Below are 12,725 nucleotides of genomic sequence, written 5' to 3'. Positions count from 1 at the left end.
CCTGGCCAGATCACTGTCCATTCCTGTGAACAATGCTTTCTTTGCTCCAAGGTTGGTTCCAGGAACCCTTTCTTAGGCCCGGCCTCAATTCAGACTGAGGAGGGCCTCTGCTATCCCACCTGGGGTTCAGGGGGAACATGGGTCTCTTGGTCCATGAGAATGAGGGTCTCTTGGGAACAGAGGTGAGGTCAGGAATCTGAGTTTCTTTCTCTTCCACCCTTTCTACTCTCTAAATAATGTCTTCACCTGCTCAGTCTGCAGTTTCTCCTTGGTCATAGGGGCATGTGTTCTGAGGATAAAACAGAGCCTGGCAACAGTCAGAACAGCCTGTTGATCAGTCAGAAATGCTCAGTTCTGTGGAAATAGACTTTGTCACTATATCAGCTAAGTTGTTTCCATAAAATGACCCCGTCTTCTCGAGATGGCTTTCACCCAGTCCCCCAAACCAGAAGATCATTTCCCTATATAGGCAGAGACCTCTCAGAGTAGATAGATGGAGAAAGGGATCACTGACTAGATGCCTGGTGCAGATCTAAAAAGAGTCAATGGTGTGACACCCACAGGAAGTGGAGTCTTGGGGATGTTGCAGGCCCAGAATGGGGAGTTTAGCTCTGTTGTGCCTTTGCAAGTATATTTATGGAGGGGCTGTGGAGCCCAAGCCCTGAGGATTTGTTGGGACCTCTTTGTCAGTGACCTGTGGAAGACAATTACACTAATTTGATATTCTACATTTCCCGAATCAATCCCAATTATATTCTTTTTGCTTTTTCCAAAAGTGTATTTGTCATTACTATCAGCGGCCACAGAGAACTGCACTCATTTGGCTGGCTTCTCACAGATCCAGCGGAAGTTGCTGTCACACGATGCAGCATTGTATGTCCTTGTTAGGCCTATAGTCACACAGTTGAAATTCTCATGCTGACTGCTAATGCTAAATGGGAGAGAAAGTGTGGTAAAGGTACATTGTTTCAGCCATGACTTTTGCTGATTCCAGTCTCCCCCACCCCCATCCCCAAATCCAGCTCCACACCCACCCTTTCCTGTGAGCTCTCCTGTGAGCTCTCCTGTGAGCATTTATGGACTCACGGTCTTGGATTAACTCACTCTTGTGGTTGGTTAGAAACATCTCATCTGTCTTCTCGTCTCAGAAATAGTGTTGTACATAAACAATGAATCTTGGAACACTACATCGAAACTAATGATGTATTGTATGGTGACTAACATAACGTAATAAAAAAAAAGAAATGATGTTTTAATACTGCATAGGCTAAGTTCACAGCAGGAGGACTGAGAGGCAGAGGAAAGAAGTTGTTCCTCCTTTCGTAGGCCCCGACTGGCTTTAGGAGAAAGTGTGTTGGCCTTCTCCCACCTCTTTTTCTGTCATTGAATCTTATTGGAAAGAGTTTGGTTTCATAAAAAGGTCATGAGTTTTGGAGTCAAGTGGATGTGTGATTAGATTGTGGTTCTACCGTTTCCCAGCTTGGTGATATTCAGTACATTTTTAAGCCTCCCAGCCTCAATTCAGCTGCTAAATGAGGATTAATAAAATCTTTTGTACAACATCTTTGTGAGCACTGTACGAAATGACGTGAGTAACTGCTTAGCAAGTGCCTGGCATTCAGTAGACTTTGAATGAATCTTAATTTCCTTCTTCCTGTGAGAAGCCCAGGTATAGGCTGGGGAACTGACTTGCTTTCTGTCTGACTTAACACCTTCATATGTACACCAGGAATGTCATGTTCACCACCAGTGTTTTACATAAAGAAGCCTCTTCTGGGGAGTTTATAAGAACTTAGTGATAAAGTATGGTCGGTGGGTTAAAAGACACTTCGGAGATATATCAAACAAATAGCATGTATATGGATTTGTTGAGATCTTGATTTGATCAAAATAACTCATATGAATACTCTTTTCTCTACTTAAAAATGTTTGATATCTTTCTTTATAAGCTTACAAAAAAATGTGTCTCTGGAAATAGATGAGTTGGAAGAAAGGAGAGGAATAAAACAAAAAACCAAGTCTCAACCTTTGTGCTATTCCAGGACAAACCCACTGAATCTCAGGTCAGGTTTCTTAAGGTGAACTAAGATCCTTAGAAAAATGTGAAATATTCACATACTTGCCATTAAATATGGAGTTGTCAATCCAATGCCATCTGTTCTTTGCTTGCTGGTTTAAGCCAATAAAATACTTCTCAGCACCCGTTTTGTCCTGGAGAAATTTCTAGAAGTTTAAAAAAGTAGTTCAACAAAAAGGTTTTTTTTTTTTTTTTTTTTTTTTTTTTTTTTTTTTTTTGCTGCTGTCTCCTTTTGACAGCAGGCCCTGATTATAGCTGATTCTGGGAACATGGAAGGCTGGTAAAGGACTCTGGGGCTGGCTATAGCTGGCACTCACCATAACCCCTAGAGTAGTTTTCAGTAGGCACAGAGCATCAGGATCACTGGGAGGTCTTGTTAAAACAGTTTACTGGGCTTCTGGTTCAGTAGGTCTGGTGTAGGCAACTAAGAATTTACATTCCCAACAAATCTCCAGGTGAGGCTGATGCTGCTTTTCAGGGATCACACTTTGAAAATGAAGAGGAAGGATACTATATGATCTAAAAGAGCGTGTTTTTGAATACTTCTTCTTTTTTTTAATTTGGAATGCCTCTCTGCATAGGCTTATTTCATTGCCAGAAATTTTACATTCCAAATGACGTTGGATCAAGTGAATCTCTTGAGTACATAGCAAGGGACTATAGTTAGGGAGATTTAAAAGTGTGCTGAAAAAAAAAGTGTGTTGAGAAAAAAATCAGTGTTTTTTTTTTTTAAGTATTTGCTAAATTGATACCAATCCATGATATATTAGTTTCTTTATTAAGCTAATGAATCACAAATCACCCGTTAGAAGTTGGGGAGTCCCTGGGCTCTTTGCTGTACTCTTCACATACCTCCTGTAATCAGTGGATATCCAAGTTCACTTGGATATTCCCTCCATCCCCAGGGCTGTTAACTTTATTCCTCCTTTTCCTATATTCTCCTTCCCTGAAATATCTCATTTCATTATTCTTTAAAATTAGTTACCATACTTCCTCATTTAACAAAGATTTCTTGAGTGTCCAGTGAGCCATTGTACAAGGCTGAGGAATATGGAAACAAATTGGTTTCTCCCTAAAGAAATTGTGATCTAAGACAAGGGTTGGCAAAATACAACCAGCAGTTTAGCCCGCTTTTGTAAATAAGGGGAGAAGAGAAGAGGTGAAGTCTCGGAAAACCATCAGCATTTAATGTTGGATAACATGACTGCTTGCCAATACTTGAAACACAAAAAGAGGAACCAGGTGAGGCAAAATATAATTTGACTCAGTTTTGGACATGGTGCATTTGTGGTATGTTTAAAACATCAGTGTGGATTTTGATATACTGTTTGGTCCAGAGACAACTAGCTGGGGATACAGACTTGAGATCACTAGCAAATCTTTGGCGTGATGAGCTTTTTCTGGGGAATGCCAAGGATGACAATTGAGTTGCACCAGAATTTGAGGGCTGAGTAGAGGAAGAGGATGTAAACTTCCTCTCTCAACCCCTATTCTTCTCTTCTCTTTTTCTCTCCTGCCCCCACCCCCACCCTATACTACTCCTGGCTTTCTTCCATAAGACATTTTCCCTTTCCACCTGTACACTTAGCTTCAGAGCTAGCATCCTGACCCCTGCTCTTTGTTGGACACCTGCTACCAAGATTCAGAGAGGGCCCTCTTATGAATTCTCCTCAACCACAGGAGGACTTTATAGAGGAAGGGTGAAAGGTGAAGGGCAGAGAAGCAGGCATATAATATCTCTCACATGCCTAGAACCCAGCAGGTTCTTAGGATTTGAAGGAGAGGCAACTATAAACTAAAATAACTTATGATCTAAAATTGATATAGAGTGTGGGTTTTAGAGTTAGCGAGATCTCAATCTAATCCTGTCCTGTCACTTAGGAGGTGTATGACCTAGGTCAAATTATTTTTCTGTGCCTTAGCCTCCTTATATTTGAGATATGGATAATGATAATACCTCCTTGGAATTGTTAGGAGGATAAAGAGAGATAGTAAAATAAAGCTTTTTGCATTGTGTTAGCCATCTTTATTGTCATAATTATATACTGCAACCCAATTCTATGACCTGATCCTTTGTTTTTCATATGGCTAATTTTGTTAAGTTGCATCTTCTTTATTTTTGAGGCCTACTTGGGTGATACATTAAGAGTTCACATATATGAAGTATTCTATAGTTTTTAAACAACTTTTAAACACATTTGGTCATTCCCTGCATTTTAAATATCCTGGCCCATCCCCAGGATACTAGTGCACTGCTAAGCCTCATGGGAGAGATCATAGAGTGTGGATTTCTGTAGCTCAAATGATCCGAGGAGAACACCCCACTGCTACTGAGAAGTCTCTCACCACCAGATTCAGAGCAAGGGGCTTGGGGTCTCAGCCAGCCACCTCTCCATTCCTCTCCTCCACCCAGCCCATGTTGCACCAACCAAATTGCCCCACCATCTCCACTTCCCGATGTGGCTGTAGGGTGAGCCACTTTACTGTACCATCCTAATATTCTCACCAATTTCTCTGGTGTGTCAACAATGGCCAAAGTGGATCCTTCTGTCTTGCAAAAGTCCCTGCTTTTGTTCCAGGACAGTTCAAAAGGGGACAACAAAAAGCATCTTCTTTGATAAAAATACCACCTTCTGGGGCAGACTAAAGAAATCCAAGAAAAGAGTATAGGATTAGTGGTTTGGAGTGTGAACCCTGGAACTGAGTCAGAACATAGTGGTGCATAAGTTTCTTTATAGCAGTTATATCATTGCAAATCATCCTTAATCCCAGAAGAAATCTCGTGCAGTCTAGTCTGAATTTCCCTGTGGACAACATGAAGAAGGTGAATTAGAAGCTCTTTATGGCTCCTTTGAGCAAGAAATTTCCATAAGCAAGGAGGCAATGGGAAAAGTGTCTAAGAAATCATCACATAGGAAGCTGAGATAGAGGAGAGATTATTGTGATGCACTGTACCTGTTCTGGGGCTCTCCGTGGGAACTAAGGTGACATTGCTGTTCCCGATAGTCTGTGGAACTGAAATAAAAAGAAAACCTGAAGGTAACTGTGTTATGAGTACAACACAAACATCAGAGCAGCTGTTTGGTCCTGACAACTCTTTGTGTCTAGACAGTGGCGATGATGAGGCACTCTTGGCCACCACTGGCTAGAAGTTTTCATTTTCTTTCTTTGAACTTTCCATCTAACTACTGCCTTCCTTAGTCATGCCCACACCCCACGTTGTACTTCATATCATTTTTGAAGGGGGAGTCGGAGTGAAATGTTGAGAAATAGAAGAGGAGAAAGGAAGAGGAACGGGTGAATTTAGTACCAGAAAGGAAATCTCTCATTCCTTTCCATATATGCTTCTGATGGTGTTGCCCCCTCCCCTCCCACCCGGGTGCTGTTTGGAGCACTTCCCTTCCCAGCTGCGCACAGCATCTGTGCTGTTCTCCCCATCTCTGGTGCCCCTAGCCCCACTCTTCTCCCATGGGTGGCTCTTCGCCCCCTCTCATCAGCACCTGCAGGCTCTAAGAATTGAGGCTAATGGGAAATAGTTTCAGGACCAGGGATATTGGCAGATGTGGAGTCAGGTGAACATTCCAGCGATTTCCTGTAGGTAGAGAAGAGTCCATTTATTTCTTTAAGTATAAATAGGGGAATTGATAGGCCTCTAAGAAGCCTCATTTCTTCCTGGGAACACTGGCTCGCCACGCAGACAGTGTAGTGTCTTTGGAGGCTGGTCAAACCTCTCTGCATCTGCCCGGTTACTTGTCCCGTGTGGCTCAAGACCTCTGTTGTTTACCCAGACACCACATCGGCTACTTCCAATGATATGAATGAATTATATCAGTTAGTATTCAGTTTTTATTTCAGTTCCCAGTTCAAAGGCTCTTTGTATTATAAAATAACCTGGTTTTCAGGAGAAACTGTTTGGGGATTATAACTTCACGGAACTCCATAAATAGTTGATGAGTGTTGCTTCCATACAGCTCACTGTACTAAAAACCTCAGTTGATACAAATATGAACAAACAATTAACTTTCTCCTCAAGATGTGTGTAGTAATAGATGTTTTAAGAGGAAGTGAGAGGGAGGTCCTTGAAAAAGCTTTAAGCGTGGAAGGGTTTGATCGGGACTGCCATGTCTCATTCATCTCTATGCCCCTTAGCTTCTGGCATGGGGCCTTTTGCTTTATCAAGGAGAGCTGGCCAATAGCTCCTATTCTTCTTCTTATTTTTTTAAAAAATTTTTTTATTATTTTATTATTTATTATTTTATTATTTATTATTATTTATTTGACAGAGAGAGAGATCACAAGCAGGCAGAGAGGGGGAAACAGGCTCCCCGCTGAGCAGAAAGCCCGATGTGGGGCTCCATCCCAGGACCCTGAGATCATGACCCGAGTCGAAGGCAGAGGCTCAACCCACTGAGCCACCCAGGTGCCCCGCTTCTTCTTCTTCTGTTGTTGGTCTAGCAGAGTGATTGGCACACAACAAGTACAGATGTAGGTTTTGATTTTTTTTTTTTTTGTATAACAATTCCTTTAGGTGTACAACATGTCAGAGTTTATAAAGTCCTTTCCCACAACATTACAGTGATTATATACAAATTATCCTCATACTCAGGAGGAAAACTGAGGATCACAAATTTCGATCAGCTTATAGTCTTGGTTTCCCATCTATAAAAACAGGGGAATGAATTAGAATATCTTTTTGTTGGGGCATCTGGGTGGCTCAGTTGGTTAAGTGTCTGCCTCTGGCTCAGGTTAGGATCCCAGGGTCCTAGGACTAAACCCTGTGGTGGGTTCCCTGCTCAGCAGGGAGTCTGCTTCTTCCTCTCTCTCTCTCCCCCTTGGCCCCTCCCCCTTGCTCATATTCTCTTGTTCACTCTCTCTCTCTCTCAAAATAAATTTAAAAAAAGATCTTTTTTTTCTGGGTGTGTTGCATTTATTTTTCCCACTTTATTGAGATACAATTGACCTTAATCATTGTGTAAATTTAAGGCATACAAGGTGATGATTTGATTCATGTATATGTTGCAAAATTATTTACCACAGTAAGGTTAGTTAACACCTCCAACATCTCACATAATTACCTTTTTTTTTTTTTTTTTGTGAGAGGGAACATTTAAGATCTACTCTCTTAGCAACTTTCAAGTAGTGTATAATACAGTAGTTTTTTTTTAAGATTTTATTTATTTGAGAGAGAGATAGAGCACAACCAGTGGGAAGAAGGAGAAGCAGACTCCCTGCTGAGCAGGAAGCTGATGTGGGCTCCCCGAGCCAAAGGCAGACACCCAACTGACTGAGCCATCTAGGCACCCCTAACATGGTATTGTTAACTATAGTCACCACGCTGTGCATTAAACCCCCAGAACTTATTCCTCCTATAGCAATTAGCATATCTTTGTGGACCCTCCCTGGAAAGAATTTCTTAGGAGAGGAGGCCTTGAGAAAGGACTATAAGAAGTCAACACACAAAAACCTGGAGGCTGGGAGGAAATCACTGTCGTGTACAGTACCTGTTCCATAGCTCTCTGTGGGAAGGAAGTTGACTTGATTTCCGCCAAAAATCTGTGGGACTACAAAGAAAATCAGCTGTTGGCGCAGCCCCACAGGGAGCGGCAGCATGACTATGACAAACCAACATCACCTGGGGCTGCTGGGGCATCTTGATTATTACTGTGAGATCTGGAGTTCTCTGACTCAGGTCAATGAGGATGTGTAGGTGTGTTTTTGTGAATGTGTTTACTTATTCGTATGAATTGCACCTTCAGTTTGGCTCAAAGGGAAGACAACTCTTACCCAATTGCTGTCTTTTACTCACGTCTCCTTCCTCATTTACATTCCCTACTGGTTTCTGGGGCTGGAGTAGATTCTCACAGTGACAGTGAAACCCTTTGATACAAGGCTTCTTCTAAGCAGCTGGATGAAATCTTCTGTGAACATAGAGGGAAATTTCACCCCCAGTAAAATCCCATTATCTCATTATGCAGCTCTTATCTCAGCCTCATCACTGGGTTGAACCGGCGCCGATTTTCAAGTTTGAGGAACAAGGACAAGCGCTAATAAGTATTTCACCTCAGACTGTCCAACTAACACTATAGTGGGAAAAGATTTGTGTGGCCTTCTAACTGTCAGACACTAGTCAGTTCTGTATCTACAAGGAAGACCGAGGGTCCTGGCTCATTGTGTGTGCTGGGGAGCGAGACGAGCATTGTCAGTTGCCCCTACACTGGTCATTGCCCTCAGGTGGGAAGACTTAGGTGTGCAGCCTTTATATTCAACTTTGTGTTCTGATAGGAAAGTCAAAGAAAAAGACAGTATGAGGTTGGAGTAGGAGGTTGCTCAGATACTCACAATAAAGCAGAAATAAGGTCATTCCAACAATTTTAAGCACCACTATGAAAAGAACAGAGATTATCATGTGCCAGTTCATGTTGAAGGCAATGAGGAGACCTGTGGGAATTAGAGCACAGTATCACTTTTAACATCTGGGAGCACGGCTTCTTTCCAGCAGGACACATGCTTCTTTCTCAGAGCAACCTTGGGGGGCTTGAAAGGCAGGTATGCCAATGACAGCTAGATACAAGAATAAGATACAGCCCATGCCCAGAAAATGCATAGAATCTTGTAGTGATTGGGAGCCTTGGAAGTTGGCATGGTGCCTCTCCTTCACTCATACCTTAGCTCTAGACTTTAGCCCTGTATATCAGTTGCCTCCTAAACTCCATCTAATGAAATAAATCTCCTAGACTTTGAGTACTCTTAGCTCTGGAACCTTCTCTGTGGTCTTGGCCATACTGATTTCAACTGTCAGAAGTCTCACTCTCAAAAGACTATGCCAGGACTCTGACAGACAAGACAGTGTCCCCAAAGCTCTTGGCATTGGGGAAGGACCAATAATCTGTACAGAGAGGGCAGACAGACAGACTCACCTGCTCTCTCTGGGGAAGGCTGGCCTGCTTTGCAGGTGGGGATCTTCCTTGTGGCCTTATGCTTGGTGTGGTGGGCAGAGGCACCTTCAGAGAATATGCTTCTTCTGCTCAAGCACCCTGATTCCTTCTTTACATGGTCTTTCTATCTTCACAGCATCCCTGAGCAAACACTTCTTCCTGTTCAGTGTTCTTGGCAATGGGAGTGGGTGGGGCAAGGAAGGGAAGGGAATTTATAGCTTTTGCAAGAGGAAGCTTCCTGACGGAGGGTTTCTAATACAGTGGGACCTTTTTTTTTTTTTTTAAAGATTTATTTATTTATTTTAGAGAGTGAAAGAGAGAGAGGGAGAGAGAGAGAGAGAGAGAGAGAGAGAGAGAGTGTGTGTGTGTGTGTGTAAGCAGAGGAAGAGAGAGAATCTTCAAGCAGACTCTCTGCTAAGCATGGAGCCCACTACGGGCTCCATTCCAGGACCCTGAGATCATGACCTGAACCAAAATCGAGGATTCAATGCTTAACCACTAACCTACCCAGGTACCCCTGCAGGGGAACCTTTTTAGGAGAATTTGGAAATCCACCTTGACATAGACTGACCCTTTCTAAGTGTCTAAATCTCCATGAAATACAGTGGGAAGGAAAGGTAGTAAAATGTTAACAAATAGAGAATTTGGGTGAAAGGTATCTGGAAATTATTTGTACTTCCTTTGCAACATTTCTGCATATCTGAAATTATGTCAAAATAGAAATTTTAACAAAAGAAATCCACCTGAAGTCACTAGTGTTAGTGAGCAGGTCCTCCTGTATCCCATCTGCTCCATTCACTGTCATACAGCTCTGCACAGTACCCTTTGTCATGGACTCCTCCTCTCTGGCTCCAACAGCTTACTTTCCAGACCATGTGCCATGTGAGACTAGGGACCATTCAGTATTTCTTGAGCATGGCCTCTGCTCAATACAGGAAGTGTAGTGAGGGTGAATAATACTGAAGTCTTATTATCAAGGAATTTGTACTACATATTTAATTTGAAGTTTTCCTCTTATTATATTTCCCCTAATATAAAAGCTACGTGTGCTCATTACAAAAAATGGCTAGAAAATATTTGCAGGGAAAATTGGAAAAACAAAAAAAGTCCATATAAGTTCACATATTTAGCTATAGTCACAGTTAACATCTCTGGGTGTATATCCTTTTTAGAGGGCTAGGTAGTAAAAGGTTAGATGATAGATAGGTGATAGCTAGATCGATGATAGATACTGGTTCATTTAGAAAAATGGGATCATATTGTATATATTGTTTTGTAATATATACACTATAGATTAAGCTAACGCTATATAAATATCCTTCCATGTTAGAATATAGATTTTGCATTTACAAATGGTCAAGATGGAAAATTTTATGTATATTTTACCACAATAAAAAAAATTAAAAAAAGAGAGAAAAACTGAGATTTAACTTTGGTAATCTTCACATGATATTAAGATGAAAATACAGTCTTTAGCAAGTGTATTTTGCAATATAACAATTATCTTACTAAGACAATGGAATCTTCTCTAAATTGTAATTAGCAAAGGGTTTAGGGAGATAGAAAAGCATGCCCATACCTGTTCTTGGAAGAAATTTGAAGGGGACACAATATATAGCTAAACAAGACTCCTGGGTATACTGTGGATTTGTTTTGGGAGAAAACAGCAGGCGTGTGTGTGTGTGTGTGTGTGTGTGTGTGTGTGTGTGTGAGAGAGAGAGAGAGAGAGAGAGAGAGAGAAAGAGAGACTGATAGAGAATTGAAATGGATAGTCATTAAGAACTCTTCCAAGGAAGAGCAATAATAGGGGCCATGGAGTTTCCCTTCCCTCAGCTTCCAGGATCAACTATTAAAGCTGGCAAACTATGGCACCAAAGAGATGGGCTGCCTGTTTGCAGAATCTATACCCTGTGGTGACAATGGCAGCAAAAAATACACACAGTAGGAACTGTGTGACTGTTGTCTTTGGATTGATAAGCAACCATGGGTATCATTGGGGGTGGGTATCTGGGAAGGAAATCTAGAAGAAAGGGCTCCTATGATTCATTGCTTGGTGTTTTGCAGTCAAATGCTCTACCCCTGAGCTATACCCCATTGCTTGGTGTTTAGGAGTGGTATCAGTCTACCAAAATGACTATACTTATTACTTCACACAGAGAAAAATACTATCTCTTGAGCATTATTATTAGGCACATGTACATTTAAATGTATATATATAGTGTATATAGGAAGTACTATATAGTATATAGGAAGTACTTCCTTCACTATATATTGCAGGAATTCTTTCAAGTAGCCTAATGAGAAAACTTGGCAATTGAAAGAAACCTGATGTTTCCTCTTATATTTACAGTCACAATTCTTGAAAGGATTGTCAGTTTTACTGCCTCCTCTCCCTCCCCTCCCACTTTCTCCTCAGCTCTCTCTGATGGGAATCCCACCATGACTACATCATGAGATAATGACTCCAACTCAGTAATTAAATGCGTACGGTTTAGTCTTCATATTTACTGATCTTGAACAAGGGCCCACATCATTTTATGTTGTATACTTTTTCTTGGCCTCCATAAGTCTACGTTCTGCTGGTTTCTCATCTTTCTTTCTAGCCTCTCCTTTTGCTTTCTTCTCCTCTGCCTATTCCTCAGATTGTATACTTATCCCTCTTCTCTTCTGAGTCTCGTGGTTTCAAGAACCATGCTCAAGAAGATGACTCTTAAATCTTTACTCTGAGTTTCAGATCTGTATATTTTCTGACTGTTTCACTTTTCACTGAGATGCTCTACAGACAACCTGGAGTCAACATGTTCCTAAATGTATTAATTACTACCCTCTGCTAAAACATGTTCATCCTCTTATGCTCTCTCTTTCAGAATGTGAAGACCACCTCTTCAGTTGCCCAAATCATAAAATGTGGGTCTTTTCCTTCCCTTTCCTTCCCTTCTCTCTTTCCTTCCTTTCCCTTCTCCCTTCCCTTCCCCTTTTCCTTCTCCCTTCCCTTTCCTCCCCTTCCACTTTCCCTCCCCTTCCCTCCCCTAGTCTCCTCTCTATTCCTTTCCTCTCATCTCCTTTCCTCTTGTCTTTTCTTCCAGTCAGATGTCATGCCATGATGATTCTATCTCCTCAAGTCTGTCCAATCTGGGTTCTTTTCTCCTTTCTCATATCTACCTCTTGCTCTCTCACTGGCTCTCTCCTCCATCTTCTCAACAGTTTCCAAAGAAACTTCTTGCTATAATCTTGCTTCACTCTGTAGTCAGAATGATCTTTCTAAAATGCAGACTTGATTGTTTCATTCCTGTGATGAAATATTTGAGTAACTTTCCATTGCTATTACAATAAGGTTTGGGTTCCTCAGTGTGGTCTATGAGTCTTTACATGTTCATTCTTTCAGCAAATGTTGCTGAGTGCTTGCCATGTGCCGGATACTCTTCTAGGCACTTGGGATATACGTTCTGGTTTTTCTGTACATCTCAGGATACCACACCTACCCATGTTCTGCTAGGAACATTAAACTTTTAGCTCTTTATACAGTCTTTTTGATCCAAGTCCTGACATATACTTATTGAGCACATGATATGTACAAAGCAGTAATCTACCTCCTTTCTCCCAGGCATGTATATATATCCCTATATACTCTCTTTAACTATATAATTTTGACTCATTATTTGAGTCTCAGGTTAAATGTCACTTCTTTCAGGAAAATTTTCCTGATTCTCATT

General features: G+C 41.4%; 1 protein-coding gene across 1 annotated transcript; it reads right to left on the bottom strand.

Annotated features, from left to right (window-relative positions):
- Nucleotides 1-692: 692 nt before the first annotated feature.
- LOC111152002 (C-type lectin domain containing 5A) lies at nt 693-9,107 on the bottom strand. Its single transcript, XM_022510258.1, has 6 exons — nt 8,995-9,107; nt 8,417-8,515; nt 7,579-7,638; nt 4,584-4,720; nt 2,120-2,223; nt 693-931 (listed from the first exon to the last, which is right to left on the bottom strand). Exons 2-6 carry the CDS (start codon nt 8,493-8,495, stop codon nt 817-819), a joined length of 495 nt encoding a protein of 164 aa, XP_022365966.1. The 5' UTR covers nt 8,496-8,515; nt 8,995-9,107; the 3' UTR covers nt 693-816.
- Nucleotides 9,108-12,725: the final 3,618 nt, after the last annotated feature.

Source organism: Enhydra lutris, unplaced genomic scaffold (assembly GCF_002288905.1).
Source record: "Enhydra lutris kenyoni isolate GAN:26980312 unplaced genomic scaffold, ASM228890v2 scaffoldscaffold27, whole genome shotgun sequence".
NCBI classification, from domain to species: domain Eukaryota; kingdom Metazoa; phylum Chordata; class Mammalia; order Carnivora; family Mustelidae; genus Enhydra; species Enhydra lutris.
The sequence above is the reverse complement of the archived record's forward strand: the minus strand, read 5'-3'. Positions and strand labels throughout refer to the sequence as shown.